This window comes from Aulostomus chinensis, chromosome 13, assembly GCF_037954235.1.
Source record: "Aulostomus chinensis isolate RoL2024-O1b breed Wild chromosome 13, RoL_Achi_v1.0, whole genome shotgun sequence".
In the NCBI taxonomy this organism is placed as follows: Eukaryota; Metazoa; Chordata; class Actinopteri; order Syngnathiformes; family Aulostomidae; genus Aulostomus; species Aulostomus chinensis.
The window spans coordinates 10,794,277-10,816,322 of record NC_141332.1 but is presented as its reverse complement, the minus strand read 5'-3'; the positions used below and the strand labels follow the sequence as shown (position 1 = coordinate 10,816,322).

Here is a 22,046-nt window from a genome sequence, read left to right as displayed (position 1 = left end):
GATGGCCTTTGGCAAGCTGATGGCTCCTGATGAGAATGCGATCAAAGCTGTCTACCTTGGCTTTCAGCAGCACACCTCCCTCGAACACACTACGTGGTTGCTAAGCAACAGAACTCTGTGGAGGCCAGGGATTGGTGGAGGCCTTTGAATTAGTGGTGAAAATACTTCTGTCAGTACACAGTGTTCTGGCCAAACTGCAACCCACCATTACTGTATAGTAAGAAAACAAATGTGCTTCACATAGGAGAAATGTAAACATCTTCGGTGTCATAGAATTACACAAAGCCAGCAGGTTGCGAAGTGGAGAGGTTGGAAGGGGAGATGGAAGACAAGGTGGTTTACAAGTGTTTTTGTGTGTGGGAGGCAGTGATCTGCTTCCTCCGGGCTCTTTCAGCTGATTTTCACGCATTTTCACAGTTCCATTAAATCACCATTACATATCAGCCTTTGCATTTTGCCTGCTTTCTTTTCTCAATATGAGCCTGCGATGTCCTTCCTCCTCAAAACCAAATTTGGTGTGAATTATCTGCCTCGGTTTGCTTTGATTGGTCATTGGATCCTTTACACTGAGAGTGGTCTAACAAATGTAAGCTGCACAGACACACTTTCTTCATCTTATTTAAAAGCAGCGATCCATTATTAGGGAGCAAAGTCCTCCTCTGCATTCCTCACCCTCCCACTCAGAAGCCCCCATACTGATCACCTTTAGTCACACATGAATTTATGTGTACCAATTCACAATTTTATCTCTCTTGCACACACTTGCCATTGTGTTTCTATGAGAACCTGGAGTTAATTACTGTGATTTAGTGATGATTAGAAAGCTGAACAGAGATTTTGTCATTACATTACCACTCACTGCCAGAACCCAGCCGTGGTTTCCAGGGAAACTGGAAATCTGAAGCTTTACAATAGACACAGCCACAGCTTAAAGAGCCAGGATTGCCTGAGATAGATTCTTCTAGAGACAAACCTGTAGCAACTGCAATCACTATCAATCAACAGGGGAGATATACGGACAGATTTGGGTCTCGATCAACAGACAGATTTGCGATGTTTGACCCAAATCTGAGCGGGAGTTATGGAGAGACTTCAGTCTGATTTGAGCTGCTGAGGTATGTATGAGACTCCGGATCTGCTATTGTTTGTTCTATCATAACCTTTTTGAAATTTGATACATTTGATTTTTGTGCATGTGAGGATAAAACAGAACACGGATGTAAACTGTTGTCAATACGCAGAAACATTTTAATGTGCCATATGTACAATATGTTGCAGCTCATTCGTGTATATGATAATGGTGAAATTCACTGTTTATAGTATCCTTGGATACTAAAATAAGCATGCGATTAATGCTTTTCAAGGGAAAACAGAGACATAACTTGGTGCACTTGAATTTTTGAACAACGTACGACGATATATACATGGGGAAAAAATCATTTATGGCAATTTTAATACTGATGTGCTCAGTGTTCTGTCATGCAGGTACATCTTCAACTTTAATGTAGAGACATTATGGGAAGTCTTAAGGATGAGATGAAAGGTCTCAGAGAGGACCACAAGCCCTGTGAGGAGCAAGATGATGGAGAATATCCAGGCAGCTCTGATGCAGCACCTCAGATTAACATCAGCGAGGACACAACTACTCAAGGGTGCTTTCAACCAAAAACACACAGGAATGCTGAGGAAAGCAACGTGGATACAAAAGAGCAAGTGCTTTCAGGAGGAGTTTATGACGATACTGACCAGCCAGACTCTAGAAGCTGTATGCCGATGGATACTGTCTCTCTGACGCAACAGCCTGAAGCTGACGAAACGACAGCTGCACAAAAAGACAACGTGAATGATGGAGATGCAGTAGTCCAAAGGGAAAACTCGAACCATAAAAATACGGATCAGCGAGACACTGAAAACAAGAATATCATGGTCTCTGTGCCATCAACACCCTCTGACCCACTTTCCCCTGCACCTTTCGGGCAACACCACATGCACACACAAGTCAGTCTGGAGGTGGTTCAGTGTTGCTCGGCAGCCACTAGCCCCATGACACCTCCCGAGGGAGGTAATTCCTTCTTCTTCCCAAATTCTTTTGGGAAATCTGGAGCTGTTGGCACAGTCACTCAAGATGCTGACCTGCAGGTGGGTCGAAAGGTGGAGTTCTGTACTGTCGCTACGTCCCCTATGACTCCAAAGACGCCCTCAGTCACTGCTTTCCCAGAGCTTATCGGGAGAGAGATAGTGCAGAAGGAGGGGGGAGTGAAAACTGGAGGGCAGGGTAAAAGTGGCCAACAAGAGAGTTTCCCAGTAACAAAAAGTCCAGTCGAGGCTGAGTCAACCGAAGCTTTTAAAATTACCACATCAAAGGAGCTGAGTGAAGTGCTCAGCTCAAAAGAATCCCCAGAGAGTTCCGGCAGCTGCCCTGCTGCTGCGCTGATAGATTCACAGAAAACTCTGGAGGATAGTAATCACCAGTGTAAGCAGCAGCGGATGGGAAGTATGGACCAAGACATTACAATCCTAGTGACCCACTATGGTACCACTGAGGGGGATGAGGCAGAGGCTGAGTTGTCTTTTTATACCATTGAGACAGAGATGGTCAAAATAAATGAAGCAGAGGAGCTTGGAGATGACAAAAGTGATTTAAAAGAGGAGAATGGGGCAGAAAATGTATCCACAGAAACTGTTGATCAGGAGAACTCGCGCACACCTCAAAACAAAGTCACTGTTTCTAGTGAGCAACCAAACGCAGATGAGAATTCAAGTACAAGTTCAGAAGTGAAAGAAGACGAGAAAATGAAAGACACCTCGGGGGCAAAGCCCCCCGTCCCTGAATCACCAGCACCCTTTGGTTGCCACAATATCCGCACACAGGTGAGCCTTGAGGTGGTGCAGTGTCAGTCTGTGGCCACCAGCCCAATGACCCCTCCTGAAGGAGACCATGCTTTCCATTTCCCCAGCACTTTTGGAAAAGCTGTTGGTTCTGGAACTAAAGATACTGAGATGCAAGTGGGTCAGCAGGTAGAGTATCGCTCTGTTGCTACAGCACCGATGACCCCAAGAACGCCCACCACTACATCTTTTCCTGACATCAGAGAAGAATCCAGCATCAAGGAGAAGATAGCGGAGGTGGAGGAGGACGAGCTGGAACAAGTGAGTACACAGAGAGCTGAGGGAAATGATGAAGTAGTTAAAGGTGAGGATAATGTAACTGATGGGGAAAGTGCGGAGGCAGCTGAAGAGGAAGACGCAGAGGAAAGAAGCAAAGAGAAAGGTGAGGAGAAATGTGAGGAGCCGGTGCAGGAGGTAAGCTGGGATGAGAAAGGGATGACGTGGGAGGTTTATGGGGCGGTGGTGGAGGTGGCTGTGCTGGGCTCAGCTATCCAGAAACACCTGGAGAAACAGGTGAAAAAGCAGAAAAGGCAGCCCTCCTTGCCTCCCCCTCCTCCTCTCAACCCTTTGGCCACACCCCTGGCCTCTGAGGCTGCCCAGGGAAGTTCTGGCTCTGGGAAAGGCCGGGCAGGGAAAAGAGGAGAGCGCGGCGGGAAGGTGAGCCGAAACAGAAGAAACCCCTTCCGCCTGCTTATGGAGAACATGCAGCAGCCTCACTGTTGCTCCAGAGCGCATACCACTGAGTGACATGTCAGAGGGCTGAATGAAAACCTGGGGAAAAAAATGTGATGGAAAATGACATGACTTCTAAATGTACTATCCAGTACATGGCTGTGATACAGAGCTTCATTGTTTACTTCATTGTGACAAAAGAGCGAGTCACAAATCACTGTTCCATGAAGTTGAAATCAGCCGCATAAGATGTTTCGTTGGTCGGAAACTTCCAGTGACGTCTCGATGTCACGAATTGATGGAATTTATGTTTTGGAAAATTAGGGTGATATATCAATGTCATCATTATCTCCTTTCGTGTTTCCTGCCTTGATTGTTCAATTGTTCACTGAGTCGTTACAGCTGTTTGATGCATCTCAGAAAATATGAAGCCAAGGCAACCAGTTTTCCCTCTCCTGGTTGCTAGCTAGCGCAGCACAGCTTGGATGCATTTGGATAAAGACAGTTTCCTCGTTTATGGCTTCATGGTCCGTAAACCTGGTAGTCAGGTTGTGCAGGGCTGTGTGGAAGTGTATTTAATGAAAATGGCGTTAGAGCTGCGTGTGAGAGGAGTCATAACATCAGTGCAGGCTCTTGTATTTTGTCTCATATTCTACTTTTAGATTCGGTGCAATGGTTTGACTTGTTTGTATTGTGAAATGTATAAAATTGTACTTATGGGAGCATAAAAGCACAATCAATTGTCTTGAAGTAATGACAGCAAATTGTGTGTGTTTGCAGTCATTATCACTTCCTGTAATTTAATTCCATGATTAATGATACTGTATTGTGTTGCAAACTACTTTAAATGTGTTTTGATTCAGAAGTTGTTACTGTTTTGGTGATGTTGGTGTTTAAACATTAATTTCATAAAATGAAGATCACATTTGAGGAGATTTTGTTTATTCATATATTGCACTTGTGACACATTCATTTAGATGAGACAAAATCTTTTCATTGTACTTCTTGGACGATCCCATGCTGCATGTAGTTTTATTCAACACTTAACCCAAAGCAAACACTGGCTAACGATCATTTCAAAGCCTTGGGCAGTCATAACATTTTTTTTTCTATTTACTGACTTAATGCAATATTCTCTTCTTCACGTTTTGAAGAATAGCATCAGCTGCAACAGAAATTAACTGTGTGTGTGTGTGTGCGTGCGTGCGTGTGTGAGTGCGTGCATGTGTGTGTGTGTGTGTAATAAATTTGAAGAAAACCAAACAGTTTTTAAACCACTGCTTGATATATTAACAAAAATAAAGGGATTCATATGTGCAAAAAACAAATGTTCTGCTTGTTTTCCCTTAAATGTCCTGTCCTATTTTTCTCATCTTGATTACATTTATGTAAATACGTTTTAACCGCATGTATTTCTGCACTAATGAAGCAGTTAGCTTCATTTAGATTAGCTCGGCTTCATCACCTCCACAGGAGCTGTTAGGCTCATTTTTAAATGTTTGGAAACATTTAGTTGTCTGCTAATTGTAGCTTCATATTTAATGCAGGGTTGGCAGAAGTTATTTTCTCTAAAATAATTCTCTCAAAAGCAAATGTGTGTTTTCTTGTCTTCGGTATTCAATGCTAAGTGTCTCCTTGCAGTTGCCTCCGTTTCAGCATCATCTAACCCACGGCTTGACAATGGATAAGAGCATTTGGCAAAATGTCAAACGACTTCAACTTAATCTGTTTGACGGCAAAAAACACATTCTCATTTCAACCAATCAAACCAAATTCTATGAGATCAATGCACTCTGTCAGGGGTTGTCTGAGATAGTGGGCCTCCCCTTAACCCTCCTTACATTCACTGTAGTTCCTGATCATTATTATGTTATATTGTCGCATACACAGTCAACTACCTGGCCGAGCCAGCCAAGTATTGCTGTTTTGCATAACTTCAGAGTCACCAAATACATGAAAAAAGTCCATCCCGAGCCATTGTTTCTTACTCTTGGAAAGTAGTAAGACAGTAAAAGTATCCCGAAACTACTCGTAACCTGATGTACATTTAACCAAACCACATAGGCTGTTCTACAGTACTTGATGTACTTCGATGACTAATATTATTTCACCCATGTCACTGAGCCTCCAGCTCATGGTATCATTAGCATGGCAGCATTTTGGTTTTCACTCTAGTTTAAACATTAAATGAATTTTAGATTATTTGACATTTTAGATGCCTTTAAATTTAGTGAAAAATATCGTAAGAATCTTTTGGATCTTTTAAGGGCAATGAAGTCTTCCTCCAACAGCATCAATATGTTTGATTGAAAATTATAGAGGATCCACGTGTCCGTTTGAAGCGTCTGGCCAATGTCTTTATTCGGACCATTTCCGTCACAGGTCTGTGGTGCTGAATATGGGGTTAGAAAAACCCATTGGAGGTTTTTCAGCACCTTTCTTCTGGCCCCGCTGAGCCAGCGCAGCACCCAGAGGTTCAATATACTCTGGTGGCCCATTGCCCTCATCATCATCTTCCTCCTGGATCATCTGCTAATGAGTAGCACATACAAAAATGTACATTAGACCACCTCCCAATATTCCAAAGTATATATATGAAGATGGGTTGAAGAATTTAGATTTACCATGACAGGTTTTGTATCCTTTTCAGATAAGGTCATGTCATCATTGAGGTCAAGGGAGTTGAGGCTTGGGATGAGATGAAAAAGGGAAAGTTACATATGTATAATGACTCATTGGAAAAACATGTTTTCTTTACCAGTGTTTAGGGCTTTTGATTTGGACAAAAGGCGCATGACATTGTTGGGACAACACCAGTTAATCCCAATCCCTCGTTATTTATCAGTGATGCTTCAGGGTGAGGTCACCCTATGGGGTGTGACACCTCCTTGTCAAACTGTCAGAGAGCCAGAAAGTCATCAACACAAGGTTGTCTTTACCTGACTTTGTCCACATCTGAGCTGTCCTCATCCAAGTCCAGGACCATGGCAGTGTCGATGTTACAGTTGAGCACAGGGTTTGCTCTGTATGATCACAACAACACAAAGTTAAAACAAGATGAATATTTCCATTTGTTCTTTTTGCTTTGTTAATGAAGATGCTGCTTTCTCCTCACCCTTCCATGGTGTACTTGTTGGTTCCTGGAACCACTGGGCCACTTTTCTGGTTGGCTGAAGCCACCAAGGACGCAGTGTTCATAGCTTTTGCTGCCTTGAGCTTCCTCCTGTAACTGATTTGTGAAAAAAGACACACAACCTCTATGTTTGTAGACTGAGGAGAGTATGGCCATGGTTAAGTATCACAAACTTTCTTACCTCCACGCAACATAGGAGTGACATTACACTGTCATTAACTTGACATAAAACTGTCATGAACGTATCATAGATATTAATAAACAAGACCTCCGTCATTAAGTGTCTCATTAAGTGTCAATCGTTTTCTTGTCATGTCATGTTGGCATGGTTTAAGTTTTCTTGATTAACACAGCTTGACATAAATCAACCAGACATTACCAGAAGTTGTCCTGGTTATGACAAGGTGACACTGGGTTTAGGGTTAGGGGTGAGGGTTAGGGTTAATGTCAAGTTGTCAGCACAAAGTCATAAAAAAACAATTTCAGTGTCAACACGTCATAACCGGGACAACTTCTGGTAATGTGTGGTTGATTTATGTCAAGTTGTCATCAAGACAATTTCAACATAGCAAAAAAAAAAAAAAAAAGTATTTCTTTTATACATTGGCCTTGATATAGTGCCCCACTACCTCAGAAAACTATTCTTACGTTCTGCGGGTGCACACCAGTGAAGTGGTCAGAACGGCCAGCACGATGACGAGGCCTCCCACCATCCCAAGCAAGGCGTACTCGATGGGGTCAGCATCTGGACCAGTCATGGATGTACTCCCCTGCAACGAAGTACAGGGAGGGATGGAGGAGGATTTATTTGCAGTCTCACTTTATAGGTATCATTCATAAGTTACATTAGATTCATATATTTATTAGTAAAGATAATAAAGCATTGAAACTTTGTTAGTCTGAAGTTAACAGAAAACTTTAAAAAGTTATTACTTACACAAAACACCAAATCAAAACAAAAAGGGCTTGACAAGAACATTGTGTCTTCTTTCACGTAAGGAATCATTTGAAGCCATTCATAATCATAATAATGCTAATAATAATAATAATAATGCTCATAATAATAATATTTACTACTTATTGTAGCAGCATTAATCAACTGAACATGTCACTGTCCTACTTCCTACCTATAGGTCAAAATAAAGAACAGTGATTATTTGACAATTACAGTCAAAAGTATATCAGTATCAGCTGTGTCTGGCACAATTCATTTATGACTATAAAGTTTCGGAGCAAAATGTGAAGACGCTGCTGTTTATCTTAGCTCCTACTGAGAATCAACATGTTGCACATATGCAACAGTCTCTCCAAAGTTCCTAAAAACTATTATCTTATGTTCCCCGAATTATTTTTATCACTGCATGGAATGCTGCATATGTCCTTCATCTTAGACCGGATGTGATGACAGTTTCTCAACTAATCAAACTTAAGTGGAAAACATAATTGATTGTGCAGTAGCACAACTGAGATCATATATGTCTCGTTGTCATTCGGTTTAAGACAAAACAAAATCACTTTCAGTGCGATGCAAAACTATGAGTCAGCAGTGGGAAAGATGATCGAAAGCTGAACTCAGAGTTCAGGGAAAAGAGCAAGGAGCCTGTGGAGAATACGACTCTAAAATTACTTACAATGTACAAGAGACCCAGTTGTTCCAGCACAACAAAATGCTCAGGAACGGTGATCATGCTTTGGACTTCAGTCGAGGTAAGAGCAGTCCCATTGGAATAAAGAAAATACGCCAGCATGATAGCACCAACTGCAACCCTGGGAGAAGAGTACAAATTACTTTCAAAAAATGGAGACAAATTAGCAATTCTAGCACTTGTTGATATCAAAATCTGCTTGTGTTACAACTGACTCCTTTTATCAGTGAATATTTGGCCCTGAACAATATATTTTAAAGGCACACTGGTACCACCTAGTGGACATATCAGTCAATGAGTAAATGATTCACCACCAGCCAGTAAAGTAGGATATGTACTTGGATTTAAAGACTAGATCATTTTTGAGAAGTGAGTAAAACGTAGAAGTGATCTGAGAAGGAACCTGGATTCTTCGGCTGAGCCAGAATTGATTGATACAACTTCAACAGAAGCCTTGGTGGCAGCAATAAGCGCCCTGGAAAAAGCAGAGTTGTTAGAAAATACCACTGAGCATTAAACAAATAATAAATAAATCCAAAGTTAAAAACTCCTTTGAAAGCTATATTCCTAAACTACCTGATGATGTTGTCCTTGTTTTTTTCAACCTCAGCTTTGTTGGATGTAAATCGAAGTTCAACCTGATACGATTCGTCAACTGTGAAAATCTGTAACAGCAAAAGAATAGAGAGGTATTGACCCAGTAGGATCAAAGTGTGCAGCAGGTCAAGTGTGTCCAGCAGGATGATCCCTTACCCCCACGACAGTGCTGGTAGAGAGGCCGCCAGTATCAGTTGCAGCTACTGTTACCAAATACTTCCCTTTCAGTTTCAGATCAAGCCCCCCCGTGGTTCTGTGTATTAGAGAATTCACACATTTACATTCGGAAGAGTTAATTACACTAAAATACCGATGACTTCCCACTCACTGAATAATCCCGATGTAACTGTCCTTTTGCTGTGTGGTGACGACCTCAAATAGCATCTTCATGTCACTCGTTTGATTGTTGGTGTTTTCGAATTGTACCCCTGTCACCTTAAACTCAATCTGTGCATTAATCCCAGAATCGTGGTCCGTAGCCTGAGGAACAACAAGACACTCAGCAAAACATGTCTCGTCACATGCGTCACGAAGAAGCAGCCACGTTTTCATGTTAATGCTTTCGGTACTCACGTTGACTTTTGCAACCGATGTCCCCTTACTCGCAGTTTCTGACACCACAACTAAAGAATAAAAAAAAAAGGGAAATCGGCATTAAACTTTGAGATTAATGTACTTTTTATGTTTCTGTACCTTCTTCCTGATTTATTTTGTAGCTCAACCATTATCTGTTACTTCCTGGCTTTTTTTTTTTATATCCCTGCCAATTTCAGTCACTTCGTTCATGGCTGGCTTCTTTTTGACTTTACAGTTCATTGATGTTTCATTATAAACTCTGGAGATCATCAGCTGCACACTGGTACGGTTTTGTGACTGTAACTGGCACAAGAGTGATGTCAATACAGCCCCAAAATCTGTCCACACACAAGGTGACAACAACACCAGCCCCACATTGTTGTGGCTTCTCAGCAATATTCAAATAATGCCCGCAGACATTTGAAAGTTAAAAAATACTATGGAGAGTGCTGAATTGAATTAAAAAAGAATTGCAATCTTATCTGTCCACTCACCAAAGAGCAATTTTGAGTGAGTGAATTCTGGAGCGTTGTCGTTGATGTCTTCAATGTTGATCACCATTTCTCCTGTAGTCAACCACCCGCACCCCCACCCCAAAAAAAACCCCACATTGTAGGTAAGTATTTGATGACTTTATTCTTGGTTGTACTTGTTGCTCCTATGTTTGTGTTATCTGTAACCAGTGCTGACCTGTTGTGGCGCTGCTGTTTTCCCCTTTCTCAGTATACTCATCCACCGCCCAAGCTTCCACCAGCGCCTGATCACAGAGCTCGTAATCCAATGTTTGTTCCGGGTTGACCTTCACTTCTCCTGTTGGTTCCAGAATAAACCAGTCACAGGGTGAGAAAGTGCCATTGCATCTGCATTTGATGGATTGCAGCTCGTAGATCAGAGAGTGATGACCATCTCTGTCCACTGCTGTGAAATTCCCAACACCCCCGGTTAGGGTGGTGTTTTCTTTCACAGTCACGGGCGCCATTGGCTTGAACTCTGGCCGCTCGTCGTTCACGTCCAACACATTTATCTCCACTATCGTAACAGCTTTTTCCTGCTCCAGATCTGCTGCCTCCACTTGCAGCTTGAAGTGCTTACGGGGGCTCTCGTAGTCCAGCTCAATGTCTGGATCGACGGAGATGTTTCCTCTGAAACCAATATCCTCTGCAATGGTGCGAATGATAAAACTACCAAAGCTTCCATCAATGATATAGAAAGAAAGACGGTTAAAGTCTATCGTTTGGTCCAAATCTTCAGCAAAAACGGACCCCACAAGTGCACCTGATTGCATAAAAAAAAAAAAGAGTTAGGACCTTGCAGATTTAATTACTTGAACATCGGTTTGTATGTTTAATACTGACCTTTTTCCCCTTCTTTGACAGAGAAGTTGTAAGAGGATTTTTCAAATTGTGGTACGTTGTCATTGATATCCTGGGATGCATCAAAAGGAGAGATAAGAACTGGCAGCATCGTCTGGAGTTACTTTTGTGTCTTGATTGCACAATATTGCGCGATCGTATCAATGAGTTTTAACTAAGGGTTGCAGTGAAACATGTAATTCAAGGGCAAAAATGAATTTTCCTTGCAATAAAACATCTTGTTTTTGAGTGCAAAACCGTTTGCTTGACACAATAGTTATAGCAAAGGAACTTAACTCAACAATAAAAATTGACCTGCTGAAGACGTACCCCTATATCGATGATAACTGTGACCATGGTGGACAGGGGAGGCGTACCCATGTCAGTAGCCGTAACATTGAGCTTGATTTTCCCTTTCAGGCTCGGGTCCACAGCCTCTCGGTCCAGATCACCTCTGTTTCTCAACACACCAGTGTGGGGGTCGATGGTGAAGTTATCGCTGTACATGTTTGGTTCTATCGCAAACACGATTTGACTGTTTGGCGTATCCAGCTCATCTGCATCAGTTGCCTTTTCAAAGTAAAGGGGAAAAAAAATAGGAATGTTTTTCTGTATATTTGATGGCTAAACACTGAATTCCAAATCATAATCTTTCTGCTCCCATCCAGCCTCTATATCTTACGTTAGCATCTCTTTATGCTCATTTTTAAACAACCATAATGATGGAAGAACAATGCTGTTGAAAATAAAATCCAGACATTGAGTAAAAACGTCATGTTATTTGTCCTTAACCACAATTTAAACGTCACCTCACCATGCCACCATTACAGCATGGGGATGTCTTCAGGCCGGGACTCTCAAAAAATATGTATAGTTCAGAAAAGATCTGAACATGCGGAGTCAAAGTTACAGCATTTTCCTCCTCACAATGATTGGTTCTTGTGGTGTTTCTGGCCAGATTTTAAAGGAATCTGGTGGAGAAGGTGTGCATCGTGGTGTAAAAAAACAATTGCGATGACCAAGCTGCCGAACAACTGTAGGGACTCTTCTTTAACCCATGGTAAAACCCTCCAACTAGTTTGATGAAAATTGTTTTTACAGTTTTTGTTATCCTGCTGATAGTCACTCCTACCTCGATCTGAAGTTCAAACTGTTCACCCTCCTGCACAAATCCGACGTAAGGGTCTCTGTTGATGACCGGCGGTTGATCGTTGATGTCCGTCACGGTGATCTCCAGTGACGTGGTGCCGGACTTACCATCCGTGTCTCTGGCCTCAAGGGTCGCTGAGTGCAAAGATCTGACCTCATGATCCAACAAGGTTTGGTTTTTCACATAAACTGCCCCAGTATTTGGATTCACATCAAATAAGGATAATCTGAAATGCAGGTAGGGTCTGTTAGGGGCTGTTGAGTGTCTTATCTAAAAGTGCAGTAACTAAGTGTGAGAGAGGACATACATGCTCTGCGGTTTAAGGCTGTAGGTGAGGTTGCCTTGATCCATCGTGTCAGGATCTTCTGCCTGCAGGAATGAAACAAGCGCTCCTTGATGTACCAGTTTGTGAATGCGTCAAACCCCTCATTGTGCAGGACTTACAGTGATGTTGGCTATTATTGTCTCAGCAGGAGTGTGCTCAGCCACCTTCAGCTTATACATGTCCTGTGGGAACTCGGGGCTATTGTCATTGGTGTCCTTGATATTAATAGTAACCGTTGCAGTGGTGACAAAGCTGCTGTTTCCTTGATCTTTGGCAATCACCTGTACGGAAATACAGAAACACCTCAAGACTTCTGACAGTTGATTACACATCAAATTTCACATCAGTCTAATTCAAAACTCAAATGTGCCAATTTGATATTTTGGGATATAAAACATAAGATGTGGGAGACTTCTGGACACAAATATTAGAATTTTTTCTGAAATTAAATCCAACTTTGCTGCATTGGTACAGAATGTATTGAATGGGAGAGAGCTAGATTTGTTGCTGAACCCTCTAAAAAAAATAAATGGCTGCCATTCAACAATTACGACTGGAGCTGTCCACTGCTGTGTATGCCATCCCCCCACGCACACACACACACACACACACACACACATACACAACACACAAACATATACCCCTCCTTTCATGACTGATGTTTAATTGTCCACTCAAAAGTTCAATAAAATTGTATTCACCAAAAAAGAAACACCTCAGACTGCTAAAAAAAAAAAAAAAATCACGAACATGTCAGCCAAAATATGATGACACTGGTACAATACCTTTAAAATCATCTGATTTGTTTTTTCAAAATCCAGTTTATCACGCTGCTTCACCAGGAGTTGTACTTTGCTCTGCGACAGGGGGAATTGAGGTTCGACAGAAAACAAGTCCTTGTCAGCTCCTTCCAAGCTGAGTTCAGTTTCTGTAATCTGTGAAATGCCAAGAAAGATGTTTGATTCTTTTTGTCCCACTTAAACAAGACACTCCATTCCTTTAACACAGTACATTTGTGTGTGTGTGTGTGTGTGTGTGTGTGTGTGTGTGTGTGTGTGTGTGTGTGTGTGTGTGTGTGTTTACCTGATCCATATCTTTGACCATCATATTGATGGGAACAGATCCCGAGTGCTCAAAGACCTCTGCTGTGAAGTTGCTGGCTATTGTGCAGGAGGGTTCGTCTCCTGAGTCGTCACACTTGTAAAACTCGGGCTTATTGTCGTTGACGTCGAGGATGTTGATCGTCATGTTTGCGGTGGTGCTGGCGTAGACGCCGTGGATGTCTGGTTTTGACTCCATGGCCTTGAGAAAAAGAAATCTTAAACTAAATTTGTGGTATTGACAAAGACAGCAAATTGATACTAAATCACATCAGCTTTAATTTGACCAGACCTCTTCCTCATTTCCTATATTCACATTTTCAATGTCTTTTTTTGTAAATTAGGACTTGAAGTCTACCTTAATTGTCAGAGTGACCTCATTCCCAATAACTTCTCTGTCAATTGATGACATCACAGATATGACGCCTCCATCACTCGAGATTTTGAACAGGCCATCTTCTGTGGAATCTGTCGAGCCAAAAAGAAATTTAAAAAGAAAATGTATTCTTGTCGCCTAAAAAGAAACAACGAAAAAAGAAGAAACTCACGTTCAATGCTAAAGATGATTTCGTAACCGAGTCCTCGGTCCGGGTCTATGGCCAACACTTCAAACACAGACAGCCCCTGGTAAAGAAAATAACAGACTCCATCATTTATCCCCACAGATGTTGATTAGGAATTTATATTCGTCCAATTAAATCAATCAAAGTCGGTCAGCACTTACAACAGGAGAATTCTCCTCAACTCTGACTGTGATGGGAAGATTGAGGAACTGAGGGTTGAGGTCGGGGACATCCTCCACAGAAATGAATGAAATTGCAGTACTTGAGTGGTACACTGTTTCATTGTAATAACATCGGCCCCCACCGTCCTGTTGTGGGACATACCAAAATTCAAAAGTGCTGTACTTCTTGTCACACAATTCAAGAAAAGTTAAGCGATTGATTAATATTGGTTGCGTTGAGTCTTATGGAGGATATTGCTGAATGAATAAAAGATTTGATTAATTGAAATGTGGAGAACGAATTGTTTGAAATGCAGTTAAACACAAAACAGTGTGGTTGTGTTACAAAGAAAAGAAAATCAAAATGAATTCTTAATTTATTATTAATCGCTGTAGATTAGAGAAAAAAGTATAGGCAGAATTAATTATGGCAGAAAATTGGCTAGTAACAAAAATAAATCCTTTTTCATACAGGATCTTATAATCAAAACCACTCAAATTATTCACATTATGGTTATAAATACAGGGTAGTAAGTAAATTTAAGGGATGAAATCAGTCGCAGAAAATCAAAATTGTTACAGCATGATGTTTACGAAGGCACATCCCAGCAATAAAAAATCCTGGACAGAGGATCAGAAGGTCTAACATGTGACAAGGCCCGGTCAAAGGAGGGCCTTCGCACATTGCGTAGCACCTCCCCGACAATCAGGGATACAGAGGAGGAGCAAAGAGTTTTTGACCATGTCAGCGTGTTGGCGTGTGAGTTTGTGCTCTAACCTCTAACTTCTAAAAACGAACAATATGCCTTTACCTGTGCATAAATGGTTCACTGAATCCACGACGCCCGTTGGACATTTAGTGATTGATGATTCAAGAGTACGATTCTACTCACCCTTCCACCTTTCAATGTTTTTTTTTTTAAGTTGGGTAACTTATTTTTTTTCCCTCGTTGTAAGTCATTACATAAACCAAGAATGTATCTCAGCTCAAGAGAAATGTCCTATGAAAGCTTTGACGGATGAATGCCCCTCCCATATTTTACTGTTTCAAATGAAGGCAAGGAGATGGTTAGCTTAGCTGTGATGAAAACAACAACAACAACAACAACAACGTCATCGTAAGGGGAAAATACAGATCCCACTCCTATGTTATATAATATGACCCCTCAACCCCCCAACAGGCTAAAGCATATGAGTAACTGACCCTTCTGCATCTCTGAAGCTCTTTGTGAAATGGTTGAAGTTCAGTGCTCAATGTTTTTGGGTTTTTTTTTACAATGACCACCAGTCCAGGACACACCTGTGCAATAACCCTGCAGAAGAATCATCGTGCTGATATGCCACACCTGTCAGGTGGAGGGATTTTCATTGCTTGGATTTTAACACATTTATGTGGATAAAACTTCCGCATGCATGTTGGAAGTCTTAGATATTTTACTTGATTTCATTCAAAGAAAATGAATACCAAAGTGTTGAGTCAATGTGTTTATGCTGAATATACTTGATAATCCTCAGACTTACAGTTGCATTGATCTTGAGCCTGTAGAAGGTGCTCAGTGACGTGTGATTTAGAGGTCCCATTAATCTGACTTCACCATTTCTGGCTCCAATACTGAACAGACTGGTTCCACTTGCTGGAAAAACCTAAAAGATACAACATAACTGATGTTCGAATAAAGTTCATGGAACACAAAACTATGATATTAACAGAATGCAAACTTACTTCAACAATGCTGTATCTAAGGGCCACTGCGTCATTAAGGTCATAATCAGTGGCCAGCACCTTAAAAAGAGTTTTATTCACTGGAGTGTCCTAAGGGAGGAAAAATAAAAGGAAGTAAAAATTTTGAAATGTATGTGTGTTGTCATCTGAAGAAATCCAGCAACTTGATATAAGGGTTTTAAAAGGTCACGATAAGCACAGATGTTCTCATTTTCCATAGGTTTTCATCTTCTGTACAGAGGTGTGTTCAGTGTTATAAATGAAAGGCTGGACTGTGACCAGACAGTCAATAACGTGCACACACGCGCACGCACACACACACACACACACACACACACACACACACACACACACACACACACACACACACACACACACACACACACACACACTCACACACACACACATACATTAAACTAAGGATAATTTACTGGACTTACTTCTCTGATCGTCAAATCATACGATGAGTTCTGAAATATGGGTTTGTTGTCATTGGCTTCTGATAATATTATAAATAATTCTCCTGTAGTCTGAAAGACAATGCATGATGCCCTCTATGAATTTAGAACAGATGATGTCAGTTTCATTTATAAACTCAAAATTTCACTTACATTATTGGGACCATCTGAGACAACAACTTTAAGTGTCATGACATCCACGGACTAGAATAGTAGAAAAAGAATGAATAAATTGACCCAAAAAAAAGGTATGACTAGAAAAACAAATTAAAGTTGTTGACGGTTCCTCCACCACCCCCTACCTCTCTATCAAGCTGCCTCTGGACGAATACACTGCCATTATTTTTGACAACTTTGAAGTATACTGCATTGGGGTCAGGGAGATAGTATGTCAGAGGGTGATTTTCTGCATCTGTGGCGTTGATAGTAAATGCATAGGCACCTATGGAGAAAACATACATGGAGCTCATGACAATGTTTACAAAGTTTGCTAAGACATGGCATCAAAAAGTGGGCTCATAAATATGTACCAATGGGGGTGTCTTCACACACAAAGTGAGTATCATCGTGGATTACAGGAGCGGTATTTGCATGAGTTAAGCCGATAAGACACAACAGCAGAATCCTTCCAAGGACTGCCTCCATGTCTGCAAAGGACAATCAAAAGAATACTTGTGAGTAGAATCAAATAACACTCTTGGTTGCACAAAGGAGGGAGAGAATGTAGATATTTCCATTTTAAACATTTTCGGTGAAATATATTAATATTAAAAACGGTTTACACAACAGCAAACAAATGATAACTTCTGCATTCATGAGCTTGGTATTCGAAGGGCACGGGAGAAGAAAGAAAGGCAATAAAAACCAAACAAACACCGTGTTTAGGATGATTCCGGAGGTACTGATTACCTGAATGTTACATGATGCTGCCAGTTTATCTCGTTTCACAATAAATATCTCATGTAATGCAAAAAAAAGCGAGCCTTTAAAATCTGAAAATGGGGGAAATAAATTTGTTTTTGAGTGAAACTATACAAAAACATAATTTGTCATGGACGTGCATGTGCAGGCCTTGGCTCTTCTTTAACATCTAGTTTAAAGTGGGATCTGGGGTTACTTTTCATTTCTGTTTTATTGTAGTTTTAGAAATATAATCATACTGTAACTAGTAAAGGTATACACGTTTTTTTGCTTAACCAAATTCATTGTTGCCAAACAATATATATTTACAGAAATAGTATTTATTACACTAATGAATACACACTTAAATAATGAAAAAAAATAGTTCATGAATAGAACCCTGTGGCAATTTTGCAAAGAAAACATTTTTATATCACGAATTAAGATTCTTTTTAAAAAATAACCACAGGATACTTCGGTCCTCTTGCTACTGTGCAGGTAAACAAGCAATTTTCTCAGCAAAAAAACAACTGTTAGGCTCTACTCCAGGGCTTTAGCTACTTTATAGAATTATGTAAAACATAAAAGTTTTTGATGGAGCAAATATGTTTTCAATTTTGGGTTGATGGGTTGCCTACAGAAGATTAGATCCGCACCTCCCTAAACTTATACATAATGATCAAAATGGGTTTGTACGAAATCATCAAGGTGTCCGTTACATCAGAAGAGTCCTTCATATATTACATGTAAAAGCTGGTACTAAAGAAGCAGCGAAACTGTCATTGGATGCCCCAACAGGTATTTAACTGAACAGAGTGGCGCTGCCTTTTTAAATTGCTACCACAATTTGGATTTAGAGAGAGATTCCTTGGATGGATTAATGTTCTTTATTAAAAAAAAAAAAACAGTAGCAGAGATTCTGACCAATAGTGTTGTCTCAAAACCATTCAACTTGCGGCGTTCAACCCATCAAGGCTGTCCATTATCACGGGTGCTATTCACTTTAGCTATTGAACCTCTCGCTCTGGCTGTCAGGGCCCGTGATGGCCTCACTGGCATCCAGATAGGTGAACAAGTGCATAGAATATCCTTGTATGCCTATGATGTCATCCGATGATGTCGTCCTTTTTCTGACCAGGCTTAAGGTATTCCAAATTATTATAAGCATTCCACAATATTCCAAATCGAACCACATTAATTCAATTATTTGGAGAATTCTACAGATATAAAATGAAGGAATATAAATCATCACTATTGTTCTTAAACAAAACTGAACACCTGACGTCAACCCTAAAGAACACATTTACAAATGCAAAAAACGGTTTTACATATTTAGACGTTAAAATTACTCCTGAAATCAAAACTATCGTATCTTCAAATTATGCCGGCTAACAGAAAAAATAACAAAAACATTAAACCGCTGACAGTCATGCTAATTTCAATGATTGGCCATATTAATATCATTCAAATCGATATACTGTAAAAGTTCTCGTACCTTTTTCAATCAGTCCCACTCCCACTTACCAAGTGCTTTTATTTTGTGACAATATTAGCAGTACTCTTGCTAGATTCATTTGGAACAACAGAAAAAGCTACGCTGCGATTGAAGTTGCTTCACTTGCCATATGACAGAGGTGGCACTTCATCTTCCAAAGCTACGGTGGTATTATCGGTCTCCTCAGTTGCACTCTGCTTCTTTTTATTTTAGCTCCAATTTTCTTCCAGCTGAGGTAAATATTGACAGAACTACCCCTCAATCTATATTCAGCAGATTTGAAAACACTGAGGAAAAGAGACAAAGAATCCCTTTCTTAAAAATTTCATTGACATTTGGTATCTTGTACACCAGCATATTGGAGACCTCCCTGGTTTATCTTGTTTTTCTCCTATATGGGGAAACAATGCTTTTACGCCAGGTAGAATGTGATGGTGGGTTCAAGCTTTGGGCTACCAAAGGTGTGCAACATGCAGGGAACCTGTACAGAAATGGGAAACTAGTTACCTTTGAGCAATTATCCAAGGAGTCCGGTATACCCAATAAAACTTTTTTTTTTCAAAAGTTTACAAATGAAACATTTTATATCATCAAAAAATAAAGACCTAATGTCTGAGCCACCTTTGACCAACCTTGAAAACCTAATTGTTACAAATCTGGATAAAAGGGGCCTAGTATGGGACTTTGGTGTCTCATGGAAAGGAATCACGTAAAGACAGATTAGAAGTTTGGAAGGTCGATATTGGAGAGGATCTATTAGAAGAAGACTGGGAAACGGCACGCTTAAAGGCACAACAAAATACAATTAATACGAAATGAAAGTTGCTTCAGTATAAATGCCCAATGAGAACTCATATCACCCCAGTGAAATTGAAGAAAATCGATCCTAATATTCCAGATATATGTTGTAAGTGTTTAGAGGAAAAAGGAACACTTTTCCCTTGTGTTTGAGAGCGCTCAAAGGTGCAGTCTTTCTGGCACGCAGTGACTGGGACCAAGAATAAGAATGTCCCCCTGCAAGCCAAACTTTTTATCCCAGGCATATACCTTGAAAATTTTGCCGTAAATTCGAAACAATCACTAGAGATCGATTTCGGGCTCCTCCAAGCTACAAGACCGATTGCTCTTTTCTGGAATATATGCAAGTGCCCTCAGTAAAGATATGGTTAAAGGAAATTGCATCATACCTTGCATTGGAAAGACTTACATAAATTGTTAGAGGGAAAAGAAAACAATTTCTTAAAGTATGGAAAACATTTTTGGAATATTTTGAAGATTAGAATGTGAAAGTAACTTGAACATCATCACTGCTGCTTCTCTGTGATTTATTTGTTTTTATTCACCTCTGTTACCACTGTGTTATTTGTATTATTATTATTTTTTTTCTCATTGGTTTTGTTGTGTAGTACACTGATGTATTATTGACTATTGTTTTGGTCATTGTTATGTGTAAGTGTCCAATATGTAAAAACGCAATAAAATATTGTTTTCAACAAAAAAAATAAGAGAACACACATTTTGATTAGAATTGTGTTTTCCTTTTAGTGGTAGTCGCCACATAAAGCATGACTTTAACACTTCACAAAGGAAAATTTGATTAAAAATACAGCAGTCAGACTTACCAGACGAGATCCACTGAAGTCCTTTGTCCGTCTGATGTTTGAGGAGACCTTTGGCTCTTGTTCCTCCCAGTGATAACCGTCTCACGGCAGCAAACATAAATGATTAACATATACACATACAGAGCCAATAATGCATCATCATCATCACCATCATCATCATCAAGCCTCCTCCCAGTAGGTGAGCTCCTCAAAGTCAGCAACTGAAAAGCATATTAGAAGCTGTAAGAAATCAAACAGATCAACTTTGCAGGGTTTTTTTTTTTTTTTACTTTTTCTTTCCGCACATGGCTACATGATGGCTGCTCAACCCAGAGTAATGGTGAGAGAAAGGCCCCATCTGAGTCCTCACCCTGTGATTGGCTGGCCAGCCCTGTCACCAGGACTGTGCCATTCTGGGTCACCATCAATACCAGGACCCCTACAGTCTCTGAATTGCTCTTTGTGCTAAGGTTGTCATGGCAAAACTCAGCAGACCAATAGGAAAACCCCACTGTGGCTGATTAAAATGTGTCTCATTAGAACCAATCACTGGGCTGATGTCTTTATCAGACACACAAACATCATCGGATGACCCTAACGAGCTCTTCCCAGTAAAGCCCAACTCCCCCTTTGGCCTGCCCTCCTAATTAAAGAGCCTGACACAAAGAGAGGATTTCTCCTTTGCCCACTGGCTTCATTCATAATCAAGCATATTTGCCTCAAAACAAAAGCTGTGGCACCAAGCCCCTTCATTTCATGTAAATTTATTACAGACATTAGATTTCCAGAGCTTAGAATAGAGTCATTCTAACACTTACAGTAGGCTACAATACCATTTAAACAATCATTCTTAGTTTTGGGCAGAGATAAATGTCATTACCAAAGTTTTGTTCTCATAATTTTCAAAAGCTTCTGGGACATTTCCTGCAAAATAACAAATGCTAACCTAATGGTAGCACATGAAAAAGTCAGGGGACCACCAAATACATCAGGGCTTATCTTTTCTGAGCTCTCGATGTCTGTTTCTGCACAATATTTAGTTTGTAGTACTGCTTTCATGTGCTAGAATTTAGCTTGGAATTTTCACAGAAATCATGACAGAAGCAGAAAGAAAATGATCTGTTTTTTCCATTTTTCTCTGTACAATTTTTGTCAGAAGTGTTGTTTTCCCTTGAAGCTAGAATACTGTGGTACTCTGCTAATTCTCAAATTAACAGATTTCCACCACCTTACCACAGTAGTGCTGCCAATAAAACCTAAAGCTAATATCTGCTTTGACATCATGCTGCTATATTGTTTAATTTTTTGTCTTTAATGAGAGGGTCATAAAATTGTATATACATACTAGTTTTCAATACACATATGAAACAATGGTTAGCACTGTGGCCTCACAGCAAGAAGGTTCTGGATTCGAGCCCCGGCTCCATCACAGGATCTTTCTGTGTGAGTCTCCATGTTCTCCCTGTTCCTGTGTGGGTTCTCTCTGGTACTCCAGCTTCCTCCCACAGTCCAAAGACATCAAGAGGGGACGAGGCTGATTGATACTCTAAATTGACCGTAGGTGTGACTGTGAGTGTGAATGGTTGTCTGTCTCTATGTGTTGGTCCTGCGATGGACTGGTGACCTTTCCAGGGTGAACTCCGCCTTTTGCCCATAGCCACAAGGATAGGCTCCAGCCCCCCCCCCCCCCCCCCGCCCCCCCACG

The 22,046-nt window shown here is 40.6% G+C and overlaps 2 protein-coding genes across 3 annotated transcripts; one reads left to right on the top strand and one right to left on the bottom strand.

Moving 5' to 3' along the window:
- Positions 1–696: 696 nt before the first annotated feature.
- gprin1 (G protein regulated inducer of neurite outgrowth 1) lies at positions 697–4,873 on the top strand. The gene is made up of 2 exons (XM_086223148.1): positions 697–1,115; positions 1,486–4,873. Exon 2 carries the CDS (start codon positions 1,516–1,518, stop codon positions 3,634–3,636), a length of 2,121 nt encoding a protein of 706 aa, XP_086079274.1. The 5' UTR covers positions 697–1,115; positions 1,486–1,515; the 3' UTR covers positions 3,637–4,873.
- Positions 4,497–20,744, bottom strand: cdhr2 (cadherin related family member 2). 2 transcript variants are annotated; one of them, XM_086223146.1, is made up of 31 exons: positions 20,632–20,693; positions 20,363–20,562; positions 16,876–16,992; positions 16,648–16,787; positions 16,499–16,549; positions 16,328–16,417; positions 15,888–15,977; positions 15,686–15,808; positions 14,165–14,311; positions 13,989–14,064; positions 13,799–13,908; positions 13,424–13,642; positions 13,126–13,275; positions 12,460–12,621; positions 12,323–12,384; positions 11,998–12,241; positions 11,196–11,435; positions 10,869–10,938; positions 10,204–10,788; positions 10,008–10,079; positions 9,511–9,560; positions 9,266–9,417; positions 9,094–9,190; positions 8,917–9,005; positions 8,744–8,815; positions 8,326–8,461; positions 7,343–7,464; positions 6,677–6,790; positions 6,501–6,584; positions 6,186–6,249; positions 4,497–6,093 (listed from the first exon to the last, which is right to left on the bottom strand). In XM_086223146.1, exons 2-31 carry the CDS (start codon positions 20,457–20,459, stop codon positions 5,938–5,940), a joined length of 3,981 nt encoding a protein of 1,326 aa, XP_086079272.1. In that variant the 5' UTR covers positions 20,460–20,562; positions 20,632–20,693; the 3' UTR covers positions 4,497–5,937. The 2 variants fall into 2 exon arrangements, with proteins under 2 accessions (XP_086079272.1, XP_086079273.1); XM_086223147.1 differs by having other exon boundaries at positions 4,497–6,090; positions 20,363–20,744.
- Between the last annotated feature and the right edge of the window lie 1,302 nt (positions 20,745–22,046).

Excerpts from the sequence above, each read along its gene's own strand:
- gprin1 (XM_086223148.1), top strand. The coding sequence starts at position 1,516 with ATGGGAAGTCTTAAGGATGAGATGAAAGGTCTCAGAGAGGACCACAAG.
- cdhr2 (XM_086223146.1), bottom strand. The coding sequence starts at position 20,459 with ATGTTTGCTGCCGTGAGACGGTTATCACTGGGAGGAACAAGAGCCAAA. Across the intron at positions 8,816-8,916 it reads AACAAGGACAACATCATCAG|GGCGCTTATTGCTGCCACCA; the intron begins GTAGTTTAGGAA and ends TGCTTTTTCCAG. Across the intron at positions 6,094-6,185 it reads AGGATACAAAACCTGTCATG|CAGATGATCCAGGAGGAAGA; the intron begins GTAAATCTAAAT and ends GCTACTCATTAG.